The 18,216-nt window shown below is 47.2% G+C and overlaps 1 protein-coding gene across 1 annotated transcript in view; it reads right to left on the minus strand.

Moving 5' to 3' along the window:
* Positions 1 to 11,571, minus strand: part of LOC119647792 — a 44,879-nt gene extending 33,308 nt beyond the window's left edge. The window contains exon 1 of the mRNA XM_038048992.1: positions 11,140 to 11,571. Coding sequence (XP_037904920.1) covers positions 11,140 to 11,571 — 432 coding nt within the window. The remainder of the gene's footprint in view (positions 1 to 11,139) is intronic.
* Between the last annotated feature and the right edge of the window lie 6,645 nt (positions 11,572 to 18,216).

Below are 18,216 nucleotides of genomic sequence, written 5' to 3' on the forward strand. Positions count from 1 at the left end.
GATGTCCTTATTCATGGAGGGCCACAAGTGTTTTTCGGTGATTAACCGATTTGTCGTCATGATGCCTGGATGTGTTATGTCGTGAACCGAAGGTAAAATTCAAACTCTGCGGACTCCGCTACATTCGCTTTGCATTCTTCAGAAATTTTATCTTGCAGCACACGACTTCCTGTACCCGCACATTCCACTCTGATAACAGCTAGCTTCTCCGGAATATCCTTCCATATATGCTCCCTTTTACACTGCCGGAATTGCTCTCGAAGAATCGTAAACGAATAGTAGGTGCGAGGATCTAAACTCCACAGAAGGATCCAACAGTGTTAAAATAGTTGATACAGGAGGATACAAAGCAGAAATCAACCTGTCCTCTATCAAACATTCTTCGTGTTCTTTGATTCGTTCTAAGCTTATTTAAATATTGTCCTTGCGACATATGGTAGTCGTTCGCCATATAGTGGGGTACAGCGCGTCAACCACAATTACGCGCCATCGCCACGGAAATGCACTTCAGTTCCTCCCACCACTTCCGAGACGATCGCACTCTCGATCACAGTGCGTGCGAGTGCCAAGCCTGCGGGTGCACCAGGTTCTCCGTTTGAGATAGTGTCAAACCAGCGTACTCCAATGATACGACACAGATAAGTGTTGACGAAAGCTTCGAGCTTTTTGGTAACAGTGAACTTTACTTTCTACCTATTACTCCCATCGAGCAACACAGAAAGAACACTAGCACAGAACAATCTCAACTTGATCTTAGTGTTGAGATAGCGGCATTTCTAGATTTTGGATAGGGCAGCCAAAGCAATCTAGCGCTGTTAATACATCGGGCAACATCCAGTTTGGGACCACTGTCGATAGAAACCACGCTTCTGAGGTACACAAATCGATTGATGCCTTCGATCATCATCAACGGCGCAACAACCGGTATCCGGTCAAGGCCTGCCTTAATAAGGAACTCCAGACATCCCGGTTTTGCGCCGAGGTCCACTAATTCGATATCCCCAAAAGCTGTCTGGCGTCCTGACCCACGCCATCGCTCCATCTTAGGCAGGGTCTGCCTCGTCTTCTTTTTCTACCATAGATATTGCCATTATAGACTTTCCGGGTGGGATCATCTTCATCCATACGGATTAAGTGACCCGCCCACCGTAACCTATTGAGCCGGATTTTATCCACAACCGGACGGTCATGGTATCGCTCATAGATTTCGTCATTGTGTAGGCTACGGAATCGTCCATCCTCATGTAGGAAGCCAAAAATTCTTCGGAGGATTCTTCTCTCGAACGCGGCCAAGAGTTCGCAATTTTTCTTGCTAAGAACCCAAGTTTCCGAGGAATACATGAGGACTGGCAAGATCATAGTCTTGTACAGTAAGAGCTTTGACCCTATGGTGAGACGTTTCGAGCGGAACAGTCTTTGTAAGCTGAAATAGGCTCTGTTGGCTGACAACAACCGTGCGCGGATTTCATCATCGTAGTTGTTGTCGGTTCTCAAAGTTGTATTCTCCTATCCTTATTCTTGTTCGTGTTTGTGTTTGACCAGTGCGATTTGATGTTGTTGGTTGATTCGTCTTCGGCGCTGACGTTGCCACCATATATTTTGTCTTGCCTTCATTGATGTGCAGCCCAAGATCTCGCGCCACCTGCTCGATCTGGATGAAGGCAGTTTGTACGTCTAGGGTGGTTCCTCCCATGATGTCGATATCGTCAGCATAGGTCAGTAGTTGGGTGGACTTGAAGAGTATCGTACCTCTTGCATTCACCTCAGCATCACGGATCACTTTCTCGAGGACCAGGTTAAAGAGGACGCATGATAGCGCATCCCCTTGTCGCAGACCGTTGTTGATGTCGAATGGTCTTGAGAGTGATCCTGCTGCTTTTATCTGGCCTCGCACATTGGTCAGGGTCAGCCTAGTCAGTCTTATTAATTTCGTCGGGATACCGAATTCTCCCATGGCCGTGTACAGTTTTACCCTGGCTATGCTATCAAAGGCGGCTTTAAAGTCGATGAACAGATGGTGCAACTGTTGTCCATATTCCAACAGTTTTTGCATCGCTTGCCGCACAGAGAAAATCTGATCTGTTGCTGATTTGCCTGGAGTGAAGCCTCTTTGGTATGGGCCAATGATGTTCTGGGCGTATGGCGCTATCCGGCCTAGCAAGATAGTGGAGAATATCTTATAGATGGTACTCAGCAACGTGATACCTCTATAATTGCTGCACTGTCGGACTGTTTCTACTAAACTTGGTGGTGGCGGTATTTGTCCGTCGTCTTCAGTTGGCGGGACCTCCAACTCGCCGATGTTCTGGTTGTTCAGTAGCTCATCAAAGTACTCAACCCATCGCTCTAATATGCCCATTCTGTCGGAAATCAGATTTCCCTCTTTGTCTCGGCAGGATGAGGATCGAGGTGTATAAGGCTTCATCCTGCTGACTTGTTGGTAAAACTTGCGCGCCTGGTGCGGTTGCTCCCTGTACTTTCCCAGTTCACAGACTTGTTGGTTCTTCCAGGCTTCGACGGAGTTCGTGATAAGTCTCTGCGCGTGCCCGCGTTCTTTGAGAATGCAACATTACTCGGTATGCAGCATTCTTCCGTTCCGTTGCTAGCTTACATTCATCGTCAAACCAGCCGTTGCGACTCCTTTTGCGGCTGGGGCCAAGTATATTTGTGGCCGTATCCATGATAACGTTCTTCAGGTGGTTGTGAAGATCATTTGTTGATGCTTCATCTCCAGGTCCTCTATTGACTGCGGTTATTGCGGCATCCATTTCCCTCTTATAGGTGTCGCGGAGGGTTGCGTTGTGGATGGCTTCAGTGTTCACTCTCACCTGATTGTCAGAGGGGATTCTAGGTGGTATTGTTATTCGAGCTCGGAGCACCATGCCAACGAGATAGTGATCCGAGTCTATATTGGCCCCCCTATATGTTCTGACATTCATCAAGGCTGAGAGGTGGCGGCGTTCGATCAACACGTGGTCAATTTGGTTGAAAGTGGTCCCGTCTGGAGAGGCCCACGTATGTTTGTGGACCGCTTTCCGCGCAAACCAGGTACTTCCAACAACCATTTCGTGTGACCCTGCTAATTGAATAGTCCGCAGTCCGTTATCATTTGTTTTTTCGTGTAAGCTATGGGAGCCAACGTATCGCCTGAATACGGGCTCCTTCCGTACTTGGCTGTTAAAATCCCCAAGTATGATTTTGATATCATATCTGGCACAGGCTTCGAGGTTTCGTTCCACTGCCTCGTAGAAGGTATCCTTCTCCGACTCTGCAGTCTCTTCTGTAGGGGCGTGAACGTTTATGAGGCTTATATTTCTAAACTTGCCTCGCAAGCGCAGAGTGCATAGCTGTCCGCTTATGTTTTCAAAGCCGATAACAGCAGGTTTCATTTTTTGGCTGACTAAGAAACCTACTCCGAGCACATGGTTTACTGGATGACCGCTATAATATATGGTGTAGTGGCTCTTCTCCAGGAAACCGGTCCCTGTCCATCGCATCTCTTGCAACGCTGTTATATCAGCCCTATATTGGGACAGGGTATCGGCTAGATGCTTATCAGCTTCATCTCTGTACAGGGAGCGCACGTTCCATGAGAAAATGCGCAAATCGTTGTTCCTTTGTCGTTGCCGGGTCCGTCGTTTTAAAATCCGTCCTATCCGAGGCTCCTGTTGTGGCTTCGTAACAAGTTGTTTTCCATGTAGGGTTGTCAGCCCTACCCAACCCCCAACCTGGAGGACCAGTTGGTACAATTTGTCCCGTTTTTAGGCGCGGGAGACTCGCCTTCATCCTTCTCCGTCTGCAGCTTTTCGTCAAGAAAGAGCTCCCAGCGGTCACCACGTGGAGGTGGAGATAGGGTTTGGTAGTAGAGCTGTTGGTGTTGGTTTAGCAGGCATTTCCCAGGTTTTATGCTTCATCGTGGGTACCAATCCACGTTTCGCCCCGGGACCTATACTACCCTTTGACCACCATTTAACTAATTCGGCCATAATTCCATTGGCTCCTGGCGACTTATAATTTCCAAGCCGATGATTTGCACGGACTGTTTCTCCTATACTCGGTGATGGCAGTATTTGTCTGTCGTCTCCATTTGACTGGACTTCCAACTCACCGATGTTCTGGTTGTTCACTAGTTCATCAGAGTACTCAACCCATCGCTCCAATATGCCCATTTTGTCGGAAATCAGATTTCGCTCTTTGTCTCGGCAGGATGAACATCGAGGTGTATAAGGCTTCATCATGCTGAGTTGTTGGTAAAACTTGCGCGCCTGATGCGGTTGCTCCCTGTACTTTTCTAGTTCACAGACTTGTTGGTTCAGTCAAACGCCGACGATTGGGGTGGCATGGCCTTCCACTCCGTCCTACGACTTTTTAGGCTTTTTTATTCTTTTATTGAGCTTCCCGGAATAGCGGATGTTTTGGATGTTCCGACAATACCCCCTGACCACTTTGGGCGCTCCTAGCGTAGCTGACAGTATCAGCGACTCTAAAGCATAAGGTCATCGACCTTCTCTCAAGTAAGGGAACGTGAGACAAAGAGAGCAAACTTTAGGAGATCAACAGGCACCAAAAGTGAAAAAAGGCGTCTTGACAAGTCAAAAAATTGCCAAGGAGTGCAATCGGGACTCCAAATGTGATTTGATCGAAAGAAAGGAGGGAGACGATAACCGGTATATTGCCGGAATTGGTAAATGCCCGCAATTTGGGAAGACGCTAACTGCAGTGAAAAAATTAAGTTAATACAAATAAACCCCAATCATTGCAGGTTCGCACGTATTTTAACCACGAATCTGCCATGGAGATTGCTATCATTATTAACCGTACAGAAACCTTGGCGGTGGTGTATGGGTCACAGATTTGACTGGTGGAGCGGCGATATGGGCGTGCGGTCATCAATCTGTACAATATAGCATGGGTCAGGCGGCTAGTGGCTTTGCTTGGACAAAAACAAGCGTTAAATACGTATACAGCTGGTACGCCTCACCGAGCCGCACACTGTCTGAATTTCAAGATCTGTTAGACGATCTTGTTGTGGCGAGGTCCAAAGGTGATAGCCAGTGACTTTAATGCGTGGGTCATCGAGTGGGACATCAAAAAGACTAACGTAACGGGGCGGTGTTTATTAGAAGCATTCGCCCAGTTGGATGTAGTTCTGGCCAACAAAGGTGATGCAATCACTTATCGAAAAGGGGATCGGGGTCAATTGTACATCTGATTTTTGTCAGTCCTGCGCTGGCACGTGATATGTTCTGGCAAGTTACGGAGGACTTCACGTACAACGTCCACCAGGGACCTTTCAATTATGTACGGATGCACAAGGCAGGAGAAGCTCATCCTGGAAGACGAAATCCAGAATGACACCAACAAAAGCGATGGATGAACAAACATTTATGGGGGTGTGGTTACACCTGCCTAGCAAAGCAAGCACCTCCACGGAAAGTGCTCCCCATCTCACAGAAAGCATCTCTAAAGCATGTGACCCGCATAGGAGATGCTCATTCCCCATTAGAAGACTTAGTTATTGGAGGAATAGTGCACTTGCCAGTCTTCGATCGATTTGCCACCGAGCCAGACGAATGACTCAGAGGGCAATAGGTAGGATCGATCAAGGGAAAAAGAAACATGCCATCCAGCGGAGTAAAATAGAATGCTCCAAGGACATAAATCCGTGGAGTAGCGCCAATGAAATCGTAAGAGGACGATTCAGGGACCGTTTATCTCAACAGATCACGTGCCTTATGCTTTTGTTGAAAATAACCCGGGGTTTAATTCCCTAGCAAGAGGGGTGTACTGATACCTTCCAGTGCACCCTGAATGTGACGCTGACTCAGCCAGTAACCAGGAACGAGCTGCTAGAAGCTAGTGCTGCTGCCTAAGGCTGGCAAACGTCCAGGGGAACCGTCCTCCTATAGACCCATATGTAATCTAGACACTACGGGAGAAATGTTAGAGCCATTAATTTATAATAGATTACTTCCAGTCGTGGAGAGCCAAGGAGGCCTTTCCGACCGGAAATATGGGTTCCGTAAATTCAGATCAACCATTGATGTCTAAAGCCAAGGAGGCCTTTCAAATCGACAGTATGGGTTCCGTAAAGCCTGATCAACCATTGATGCCATCAAAATAGTTACTGGCTCAATCGAAAATACAATTCACGGAAGGGGTTGAACCAGCAAATATTGCGTGGTGATAACCCTGGATGGGAGGAATTTATTCAATTTCGCCAATTAGAACCTTATACGAAACCCTCTAGCGACAATTGTTGTTTCCACCTACCTTGCTGCTATTGTCGGTATCTACTTGCAAGAACGGACGCTCTGGTATAATTCCGATGAATGAACCAAGGAGTACATTGGTCTCGCGCTCTGTACTGGACCTAGTAGTGTGGAACATCAGGCCACGATGGTGAGTTACGCCGATAGCATAGCACTGGTTGTGTTCGCCAAACACCTCGAAAATGCTGAGTTGTACTCAAGCGAAGCAATTGACACTCGCGGAGGCAAAAGCGGATGCGGTCCTTATCATTTGGTGCTGCAAGAGAAATTACGTCTGCATTAGAATCGGGAATCGTATCATCACTTCCAAGCCGGCAATCAAATACTTGGGAGTGATGAAAGAAGGAAAAGTCAATTTTAAGTAGCACATATAGCATACTTGGGAAAAAAACATCCACCGCAAAAATGATATCAAACGTGAGAGGGCGCAACATAATTGCAGACTGCTCATAGCCAGGGTAGTGAGGGTGTGAGTTCCCTCTTGCTATATGCAGTCCCAGTTTTGGGGAAAACCGCTGCATGTTTTAGGCAATGCGTATAAACTGAGTGCGGTCTACAGAAGATGATCCATAAGGGTGTGTTCTGGCTTCAGGACTGTCTCAGATGATGTAGCGTTCTTTATTTCGGGAATTATGTCAATTGAGTTTCTGGCAAACTGTCCAAACTGCGACGGGGTCCCAGAGGACCCAGCGTATTCTTCCAATGCCCTAGGTTTGTGGAAGAAGGGAAGAACCTAGAAAAAACTCTAGGTGAAGTGCTATCGCTGGAAAATTTTGTCCGGAGAATGGTAGCTTGCCAGGAGGATTGGGATGCGATCAATTCAATGATCTAGGATAAATTGTAAAAAGGGGAAGAAGTGAGGAAGGTTTTTTTCTTAACACATTCAATTTATTTTGTTAGATTTTGTTACAGGTAGTTTATGACTAAAATTAATACTAGACTTATCTCTAACAGCTTAACTTTACCTAGAAATTAACATTTTGCTTAATACTAGACTTAATTTACGGTGGTATTAATTTATCCTATGGCTAATGTTATAGAGGGGAAAGTCAGGAAAAACCCCTCTTATGTTGTTGTTTGTTCGTTGGATAATTGTGTTGCATGAATGGATGGAGGAAGGATACATATAGGGGAAGGTGGTGTTATTGGGCGGTGGAGTAGACGAGGCCAGGGCGATGTCGATCGTATGGGCGGTTGAATATGATCATCTTCCCGCCGCGATAACTGCTGTTTTGGGAGGAAAGGGTTAGGAGGTCTGAAGGGAGGGGATGGTGGCGGTATGTGGGGTTAGTGTTATGGTTTCGTATGTGGGAGTAAAACTGGATGAGGTTGTTTTCATGGGCTTGACATTTGATGAGGAATTTGGTTAGTGAGGTAAGGAGGATCTGGTCTATGCGGGAGCACTTTACCTCGTCGTAGACAGCTTGGTTGGAGTGGATATTGGACTGGGAAAGGGAGAGGCGGAAGAACCTCCTTTCGCGTACCCGAAGGCGCTCCATTTGAGCTGAGGAGACGTCACACCATGCGACGAATCCATATGTAATTAAGGGACGGATTAGCTGCTTATAGCAGTAGAGTTTCACTTTAGGGAGGATGGCGGAGTCTTTCTTAAGGATGGGCCATAGGGTTTTTAGTCCTGTTAGGGTCTTTGAAATGATGGAATTTACCTGGGGTATGGGTGATAGGCGGGTATTGAGGGTTATTCCCAGGTATTTAGTGGATTTGACGGAGGGAATGGTAGAAGGTCCGATCTTGATAGTGAGGTTGCGGGTGTCGGCTAGCATCTTGCGGGTAAAGGTGGCTCTACCGCGGAAGACGATGGCTTCGCATTTGCAGGGGTTGAGTAGGAGTTTCCAGGATTGGAGGAATTTGTTGAGGGTTTGGATTGAAGTATTGATGCGGTTTTGGGCGGATTTTATTGCATAATTGTGGGTGGAATTTGAAAGTGTGGGAGAGTTTGTAGGTGAGGCCGTCGTGCCAGACCGCGTCGAAGGCTTTCTGGATATCGAGGAGGCAAGCTGTGGTGGGGATGTTGTTGTTTAGTTGGGATAGGATGTCGGTTTTGAGGACTAGGAGGGCATGTGAGGTGCCGTGGCCGCGCCTGTTGGCAAACTGGAAGGGGGGGATAATGGCGTGGTCGGTGATGTGTTGGAGCATGATATCGTGGATGACGTGTTCAAAAATTTTCGATGTCACGTTAAGGAGGGAAATGGGGCGGTAGCTGCCCGGGGAAGCTGAAGGCTGGTCCTTTTTTAGGATTGGGACGATGTGGGCTCGTTTCCATGGGGTGGGAAAGTGTGCAGAGAGGAGGCATTGATTGAAGAGTTGGGCGAGAAAGGGGCTTAGGGTTTTGGCGCATTTTTTGAGGATGATGATGGGGATGTGGTCGGGTCCGGTAGATTTTTTATTATTTCGGGAGAGGATAATGGATTCAACTGTTTGGGGTGTGACGGCTTGTATTGGTAAGCAGTAGGGTGTTGTAGATTCGGATGGTGGGATCGGGAATTCGGTGTGGATGGCTGGCGTGGTAGTGATGTTGTGTATGTGTTGGCGCACCGCTGTTTCTGTGGGTGGGTCGGACAAATGTTGGGTGGTGTGGTGGGCGGCTAGAAAGCTGTTAGCAATCAGGTCGGCGTGGGCTTTGGGTGAGGTGTTGTGTGGGAGGACGCTGGCTGAGCGGGGTTTGGCTAGTCGGGGACAGGTACCCCGGAGTTTATTGCATGTTTGCTGATTAAGCGAGATGTTCGCATGCTTTACTGCGTAGTGATCAGCGTATAGCGTCTGGATCTGGGATTGGATGCGTTGTGTGAGGGAGTGGATTTGTGACTTGAGGAAGTTAAATTGAGGAGCGTACCTGTGCCTGTGGAGTTGGCGTCGTAGGGTTGATTTTTGTTTGATGAGGTCTAGGATGTGTGGTGGCAGGGTGATTAGGCCCTGGTAGTTTAGTGGTCTGAGAGGGATGGTTTCGTTGCAAGCCTTTTGTGTGGATTCCGTGAGCTTTTCCACGGCTGAATCGATTTCGGTAGGAGACGGATTGGACGGGAGGCGGATGGTCGAGAGTTTGTCGGCTAGGTTGTAGTTGAGGCGTTGCCAGTTAGTGGCAGCGTAGTTGGGAAGGAATTTAGGCTGGGATTTGGGGAGGCGGTCGGTGATATTGAAGTGGAGAACCACTCCGTCATGATCGCTCAAGCCGGGGATGGGTGGGAGGTCTTGGGGGGAGGTAGGCGTGCTGGGGTGTACGAGAAGGTGGTTGCTTACCAGGAAGAGGTCGATGAAGGAGTGGGTATTTTGCCTGTGGTAGGTGGGTTGGTTGGTGGGGAGGAGGGTGAGCTGTAGAGGGTGGGAGTGTTGTGAGTACCAGTTGGCTAACCTATTGCCATTGGCATTTATAGTGGTGTTATACCAGGTGTTATGTTTGGCATTTAGGTCGCCCCCTAGTACAAGGGAGAAACGCTTGTTTCGGCTGACTGGGAGGGCTTTGAGGTGTTGTGTAAGGTTGGAGATGTCAGCGGGATTGAGGGTTTGGTCGGGGCAGTAGAGGCTACCTAGGAATGTGATGGAGGAAGGTGTGGCAATGAAGACAATGGTTAGCTCCATGGATGGGGCAATAGTGTTTGGGATGTAGACCCGTTGAGCGTCTAGGGGATTTGCCACTAGTATGGCTGTGCCTCCGCCTGGGCGGTCAACACGGTCGGAGCGGAAGGTGGAATAGTTGGGGATGTGCAGCTTATGCCTTGGGTGCAGTTTGGATTCTGTGAGGAGGAGTAGGTTAGGTTTGTGGACGGACAAGAAATTAGTTAGATCGTGACGTTTTTGTCGACTGACCACCGAATTTACGTTCAGTAATACCACTTTAGTGGACATTACTGGGGGACACTTGGCAGAGGAAGGAGAGGAGAGCGAGTCTCTTCTCCATCGGCGAGGAAAGGGAGTTGTATGTGGGGAGGAATGAGGTGAGTTGGGAGGCTAGTTGGGTGGTGGAGGTGTTGAAGAGGGAGTGGATCTCGGAGTCGAGGTCAAAGGTGGGGACTGGGCGCGAGGCGTTCCTGGCCATCGCAGCGTAAGAGAGTGGTGGGGACGTAGGGTTGTACGGGGCGGGGCCCTGAACGGGTTTTGGTTGGGGACCGGGTTTGATTGGTGGAGCAGGGTTATGCTTTGTGGGGGGTGATTGTTGTGTTTGGCGGGCGCGGGCTTGCACGAACATCGGGCAGTTGCGATAACTAGCCGGATGAGTGTTGGCTCCGCAGTTGATGCAGGATGGATTTTCTTCCTGCTTCTTTGGGCATTGTCGTGGCCCGTGAGGGGTGTTGCATTTAACGCAACGGTAAGCCAGATTGCAATTTGACGCTGCATGCCCAATGCGCTGGCAGTTCCGGCATTGGGTGATTTCGTGTAGCTGGACGGCTTCGAACTTCACGATGCAGTGAAACATCGCCCTGGCTTTCGTGAGAGTGGCCTGCTGGAATTTGGGGGAAAACGTTACAAGGAAGAGGTGGAGGGGTTTCGCGTTTCGTCGGGAGGAGCTAGTCTCGTATTGACGAACGCTGATGGCTTCGGAGATGCCGAGGCGGTGTAGCTCCTTGAGGATTTCATCGGGAGAGTATGTATAATCTAGTCCTCGGAGGACTAGGTTGATTGGTTTGAGGTGTGACGGAGTATACGTGAAGAAGGGGTGGTTTCCTTCTTTAAGTAGGTTTTTTGCAGAATCGTAATCTGCCTGGGAGGTGGCGAGGACGTGGGTTGAGCGTATTGATGTTTTTTTAAGGGATATATTGTTGGGGATTGTGGACAGAATTTTGTTAGTGATATCTTTAGTGGTTGTGGGGTCAGCGCGGATAATTAGCGGCGGGAATTTTTCCTGACTTACCCTTGGTGGGGTGGATTTGGCTGGTTGAGCGGCTTGCTGCGTGGTTGTGGTGGTTGTTATCGGGGTGTGTGTGGTTGGTTGTTGTAGTTGTCGGGCTGGATGTTCGGTGACATTCGTTGTTGTTGTCGTTAGATGGGGTGAGGGTGTAGATGCTATTGCTGAGGCTATTTTTTGTTGTGGCTTCGGTGTGGGAATTTCCATTTCTGCCATCGACCGTTCTTCTTGGTTCTCATGAATTGATGTAGTTGCTGTATTGGGTTGCTGAGATGACTTGTTGAGGGCGATGGTAGATTCCACTAATGAAGAGCTGAACAACGCAGAGAGCCGGTCGTACCGGCTTGTCATCTCCTTCAGGGAGGTTCTCAGTTCTTGTACCTGTCTCCGCAGGGCGGCGACATCGTCTTGATCGTCGTCTGACGTTTCGCGGGCCATGTCCGACTCGCTATCTTCTCGGGCGGGTTCCCGACTGGCTTCGGGACTTGATGGAGCCTCGCTTTCGCTGTCCCCAAGGGGGTGAATCCTCTTGGGCTCAGGATCCATCCCCTGGGGCGACAGTGACCTGTCCTCAACCGGGCGCTTTGACATAGCGCCTCGCCACTGAATGTTTGATCGAAAACACTACGGTCGCGATTGTGTTTTGTTTTGTTTTTCACTCCGCACTTTGGATTTTTCACTCGGCACTTTCGTGAGCACACGTCCGATCGTCTCGGACGCTTGAGACTGACTCATTGAGGAAGGTGCGGTTACGAACCCCGCGGGGAGACGAAGGAGACCTAGACAAAGTAAGCTCACTCTGCTCCGTGATGTAATACCTAAAGGTGGTTCCACGGGGTAGGGGTAAGTTCAGAGTGATTTTAGTGGGTAGAATTTCCACACTTTGGCGTGTCCAAGCCAGAATCTTTTGAAGATTTCCTGAAAGAAAGAATATTGAAGATCTCCCTGGTCAACTTCCTTTACTTAGTCGGGTCTTCGCTCTATTACGGTGGCAGGTCCTTTCTACTTTTTTTTTGTTGACCTTAGATCTGAAAACAGTCTATAGTCACGATTTTTGGCTTAAGTTTGCCCATCATGCGGATACAATTCGAAGTATTGATAAGCTTGGTTCATATAGTCTCCTCTTGCAATCGACTCTTATGAAGTTTCTGAAAAGGTGGAAAAACTCTACAATGAGATTCACACTGAAGATAATTTAGCTACGTTCTCTGATAAAATAATCTTCAGACTCCTACCTTGCGTTGACCATCCCTATCCAACTATTAAAGTTCTCCGAGATGGGGAAGTGGGAATCTTGTGTATTACCTCTGATAGACAGCGAAACGATTGTGTTAACAAAAATGTTGCAGAGAGAGTTGTGTTTTTTTTATTTCCAAGTTGTTCCAAAGGGTGTCTCTCGCACTGGCATCGTAGCCTATTCACAAGGCGGATTTGTATTGGGTTCCAGCAGTTAGCATTCTTGTCAAGTCCTCACTCCCTGGGGACCTCCGACTTGAAGGTTTCAGGTAGGAGACTCTGGCTGGTATTAGCTGCAGGCAGTTCGATGACAGTGGTTTCTAGGCTGGGATTTTCGACGAATTAATCTTATAGGAACCCGCCCTTTACAACTCACGGCCTAAGGGATGTAGCAAATATTAATTATAAAAATAAACATTGGCCCGACAATTCAATTAGATCAGGGCTTGAAGTGTGTTAGAGCAATTCATTGAAGATCGTAACGATACATTACAGGATTATAGTACCCTGTAGGAGGCGCTCGCCCGTGAATATTACCCTGATTTGACACAGGTTCTCAGTTAGAGCTGGGAGCTATCCGGGCCTCGTATATTAAGAGATGCCATTACGCCTCAATCCTCTTAGAAGCAGTTCTCTTATTCCCCCAGCCCATATCTCAAGCAAGGAAGAATATAACACGGGCGATGATGATATTGGTTAGACAGTTCAGTGTAAACGCCCTCTGGACTCTCAGCTGATGTCACCTTCCCATTTCATTTGTAGCTATCAAGACGTAAATGAACCCATAATCATAAAGCCAATCCTACTGCAAAGTTCGAGATATGGAGATGGCGTTCGTAGGAGATGTTACTATAAAATGCAGGACCAAGAAAATTAATCAAGCTCAACTCGTTACTTTCTGCCCACACAGAAAGCAACCTGCTTGATTCCGTGTATCATCCCACATCTTAAGGCTCATTAGTTAATGAAACAAACTCACGATTTGAATTCATAATTCAGGGTAATTATGGGAATTATGCACTCCAAATATTACAATCTGATATCAGTTCCAAACACACACACATAAGCTTCGCCCTCATTAAATTTAAGCAATTTCAGGATGGAGCTTTAATGCAAATATTGCCGACCTCCATCAACGGTTTTAAGCTAATCGATCCGTAGAATGGAAATTATTCATGAACTGCTTCTAAGCTAGTGCTGGCATATTGTAGACGGTAGACGATTCCTGCTACTATCCTAATTCCTTTCAATCAAGAGACGATTTGGAGCTGTACTCAGAGTGAAGTATCATAAATTACAAACTAATATCTTTCTGAAGAATATGCGAGGATAAAGGGGATCTATGCCGATGAGGTGGGTACCATCTAATGGCTGACTAGTAAAGGGCTATTACATTGGCATGCAACCTAAGTTCCGTTCATTGGGGCTATGTACTCCCTACCCTCCTCTGCAGACATCAGAATCCAGGAACACTATTCGAGCCTAAATACACATATTATATCCATGGATCCGCATCTGTTAAGACAGTAAATCATTCGTACGATGACACTAATTCGCAATTTGTAAACATACGTATTAGGAATGGTTTGTCGTGACGAAACTCTCATAATGTCCTTCCCCGACACATGTATGTATGTGAAGTCATGCATAGAAATGGCTGTATGTAAGTTGTTATTAGGACCGTACTTGGGCCGAAGAGAGAGAACTTTTGGCCAAGGAATATGGCACTATTCAGTTAAGTGCGTAAAGGATAAACCCTATTCATGGTGAGTATGTACAGGAAGGGATCGTATTCCTGTTTTATGGGAATATCAGGGAACATATGTTATATTTTCCATAAGAAAAACCACCCAAACCCCATGTGTCACCAAAGGGACAAGGATGAAAATGAAATCTGTGTTCGTTCAGCTCCATCGCTTTTACTGGTGGCATTTTACTTTTTCTGGAGGAAAAGGTACTATTGGATGTCCTCTGTATCAGCTACTCAGCAAAATATTCCGTGCCAGGAAGTCAACCTCTATATTTTCAGTGACAGAGTCAGAATATTTTTATAAAGCACGATTAGGTTTTCGCAAAATATTTAGATGCAACTCGGGGAGAATTCATAAATCTATGCGGGAAAGCCTTTCGCCCCCCCTCCCCACAGCAATATAAAATTGTCTCCCTAGAATAAACCGGCTCCACAATTTTGACTTTGATTTATGATGGGAAGAGGGAGCATGTTGTGGCTTGAGTAACCGAAAAACATCACTGGGAAAAACTTCATTTTCATTTATATTTTACAAAATTTTTTAGCCCTGAATCTCTAGAACAAAAGGATAATCCTTCCCCCTAGCCTCGAATTCCAGTATTTCCTTCCTTTGATCATAAACAATTCTAAGTTTGTTCATTTTCATTTCATTTCAGCAAATGCCTTCCACAAAACACACAACCCTTTACCCGTGGTCTGCATCCTTTCTTGAAGTACACATTTTAGGTTCGTCCCTTTACCGAAAATCTGACCATTCAACCGACCGTCATGAGATGTAAAAGAGTATTTTGGGGTTACGGATTGCTACCCCAACAGTGGCTGTTTCACAGCTTGTTTGGAGTAGCCCCAATATGAATATGATAATGCTGTGACGATACTTTCAAGTCGCACCCCAAATATGTTATTGCCTCTCCTTGTAGTATTTATTGTCACTACAGAATGTCTGGCCAACCTTAGGTGAAGAGGAAAGATTCAGCAAAATTTAGGACTGGCAACAGATGCCGGAATTTTTCTGCTATTTGTCAAGTATTGTGCAAATAGATGATGGAGTAGAATACGTAGAATCCTTTGGTAACTAGAAGTTAAAGGATTGAGCTCCAGAAAAATTTTCACAGTCGGGCAGGGTTCACTGAACATGTGCGTATAGTTTTTGCCTTTCATTTTAAAACGGCTTTACTTCGCCCCTAATATATTTATGTTTATTCATGTTATACAAGCTGGCATGAAAATCCAAATATTTTATAATCAGCCCAGTTAAATGCACGTTTAACTAGGATTGACGCACAAATAAAAATCTGCGCCCAATGTGGGACTCTTTATATTATATATCATTACCAAGGTCCTGCCAGGAAAAAACGGAAGCGGTCCTTATCACCAAGCGCCCTAAAGAATCATATCATCACTTCTAAGCCTGCGATCAAATACTTGGGAGTGATGATAGATGGGAAGCTTAGCTATAAAGCACATGTGCAGTATGTCTATGACAAAGCATCCACTGCGAGTATGGCCCTGGCAAGAATGATGCCGAACATAGGAGGGCCGCGGCATGCTTCCAGGTTGCTTATAGCGAGGGTAGTGAGTTCGATCCTGCTCTATGCGGCTCCAGTTTGGGGAAAGGCATTGCAGGTTACATTTAACGGTAACAAACTGAGTTCAGTCTACAGAAGAACAGCCCTAAGAGTGTGCTCGGCATTCAGGACTGCCTCAGATGATGCAGCATTCGTCATTTCTGGAATGATGCCCATTGACATCTTGGCAGACGAGATGACGAATATATATAATGCGAAGTCTATCTCTCCTTTATCGCAGACGAAGAGCGCCGAAAGGGAGAGATCGTTAAATAGATGGCAAGAGCGTTGGGAACGCTCGGGAAAGGGTCGGTGGACACACAGGCTCATCCCTGGCATCAAGGAGTGGTTGGAGAGACGGCACGGTGAGATTAATTATAATCTTACTCAGTTTCTCACGGGGCATGGAGGATATCGCCAGTACCTGTTCAGGTTTAAACTGGATGCCTCACCCCATTGTCCAAACTGCGATTGAGTCCCAGAGGACCCAGAGCATGTATTCTTCCACTGTCCAAGGTTTGTGGAGGAAAGGAAGAGCCTAGAGGAGACTCTAGGAGAGGTGCTTGTGCCAGAGAATCTGGTGCGAAGAATGCTAACATGTCAGGAAGACTGGGATGCGATCAACTCCATGGTCGTATCTATCCAGAGCAAACTGCGAAAGGCAGAGGAGATCAGAAAAGCGCGGTTACGTACGCCGCGTAGAGACGAAAGGGGACGAAGGTAAAATGAGCTGACTCCGCCCTGTGATGTAATACCGTACGGTGGTTCCACGGGGCTTGGAGGGAGTGGCGGGTGGTTTTAGTGGGTAAGAATCCCACACGCTGGCGTGTCCAGGCCAGTGTCTTTTGAAGATTTCCACCTCCTCAAAAAAAAAAAAAAGGTCCTGCCAGTAATCAAGCAACCGGAATTTATTAATATATTGGCAAATTGGCACTGGCAGTAGCTTATAGTGTTCAGGATCATTTGTAAATTCGCTATGTGATTCAGATGGGAAACTGAGTGGAATGCTCACTGTACACCGTGGAACACCACTTTGGCCGTCTCAATGCACGCGTGAAACAAAATGAGCTGTCTCATTGCATCGCTCGTAAGTCGTGAATGATACGTCTCCGTTGAGTTGGAATCGAGTCCACTGTGTAGGCGGGTAAACGGCGGTCTAACCAACGAAGTGGATAAGCGAACCTTCAGCTCAGGAAGTGCGTGTAATGCCTTGGTGTGTCAGAGAGTCGACTTGCCTTTCCTGCTTGTCGCAAAGGCCAATAAAGGGAATAGATATTTGTGGGCCAGCAAACAGTAACTCTCGAAATTTATTATAATTCGAAACCGCACAGATCTTCCAGCTACGACGTTGACGGTTTATGATTGGTATTCGAACGCTTGCCAGAACTTTCGCTTCCTTCAACTCTAGTGAGAGTGTCAGCGATAGAACTACGCCGAAGCCACCCGGCTGCGGTCGACCGGCGGACGTCAAAATTATTGCGGCGCTCTCGCTTCCTTTCAGTGTCCTCTACTTCCTGGAAGAAAAGCATCAGCCTGTCCAAGGACATCTTCTCGGATTTGAGACCCACGTCCAAACTGATCAAATGCACCCCACGCTCGAGTAACTTATAGGGGCTTTCGTATGGCGGCTGCAGTGGCTTCCGGAGGGTATCAGTCTTCACCAGAACGTTTGTATGTCAAGTTCTCCAAGGCCGTCTCTTTCGTCGAAGACCAGGTCGCTGGGAAGTCTCCCCGTACATGAACTCAGCATGGCTGGCAGCAAACTCTTCGTGGACGACTGTATGGAGGCCACGCAGAACGAAAGGCAAGAACTGCCACTAGGACGGTCCGCTGCGCTCCATAATGGCTGCCTTCAGAGTCCAATGCCAACGTTTATAATCCCATTGGACTGCGGATACTATGCAGTTGTCTTTGACGTTTGAATCCCAGAAACTTTCCGAGCTCCGAGAAGAGATTAGATTCAAATTTCATTCCTTGATCTGTGATGATGACGGCGGCAATACCAAAGCCCAGTCGACCTAGGAAATCCACGATCATAGGCGCTGTAATTCCGTCGAACGGGGTTCAACTGTTTTGAGAGGAAACCTAACGGTTACCAACTTTGATTCATCCTTTGGGGAAGAGCAGCGCTTACTACTACGTCTGAAACACCGACGAACACAGCTAGAAGGGCATCTTGTTGAAGGAATCCCGAAAGAGTAGCGTCTACCAGCTGTTGCTTTGTGGTTTAAACCCATGGATCGTTTTTGGAGACCATATAATTACCCACAAGTCTTTGGCTTTAGGACCAGACCCGAAGGCGTTAAGTAATGTCTGGTGGTGAGCGGCTTTGAGCGGGAAATGACGGTGGCAGTTTACCATGCCAAGAATATCCTCGAGAGCTACAGGGATTTGATGATAGATACAAACTCGAGAAAACTTGACAGTTTGTTAAATAATGTGCGGTCTTGGATAAATGGTACCAGTTTGGAATCGTCTGAGAATTCAGGCGTCTATAATTCCCACAAGGTCGCCATTCGTCATTGGGCT

Source organism: Hermetia illucens, chromosome 2, assembly GCF_905115235.1.
Source record: "Hermetia illucens chromosome 2, iHerIll2.2.curated.20191125, whole genome shotgun sequence".
Taxonomy (NCBI): domain Eukaryota; kingdom Metazoa; phylum Arthropoda; class Insecta; order Diptera; family Stratiomyidae; genus Hermetia; species Hermetia illucens.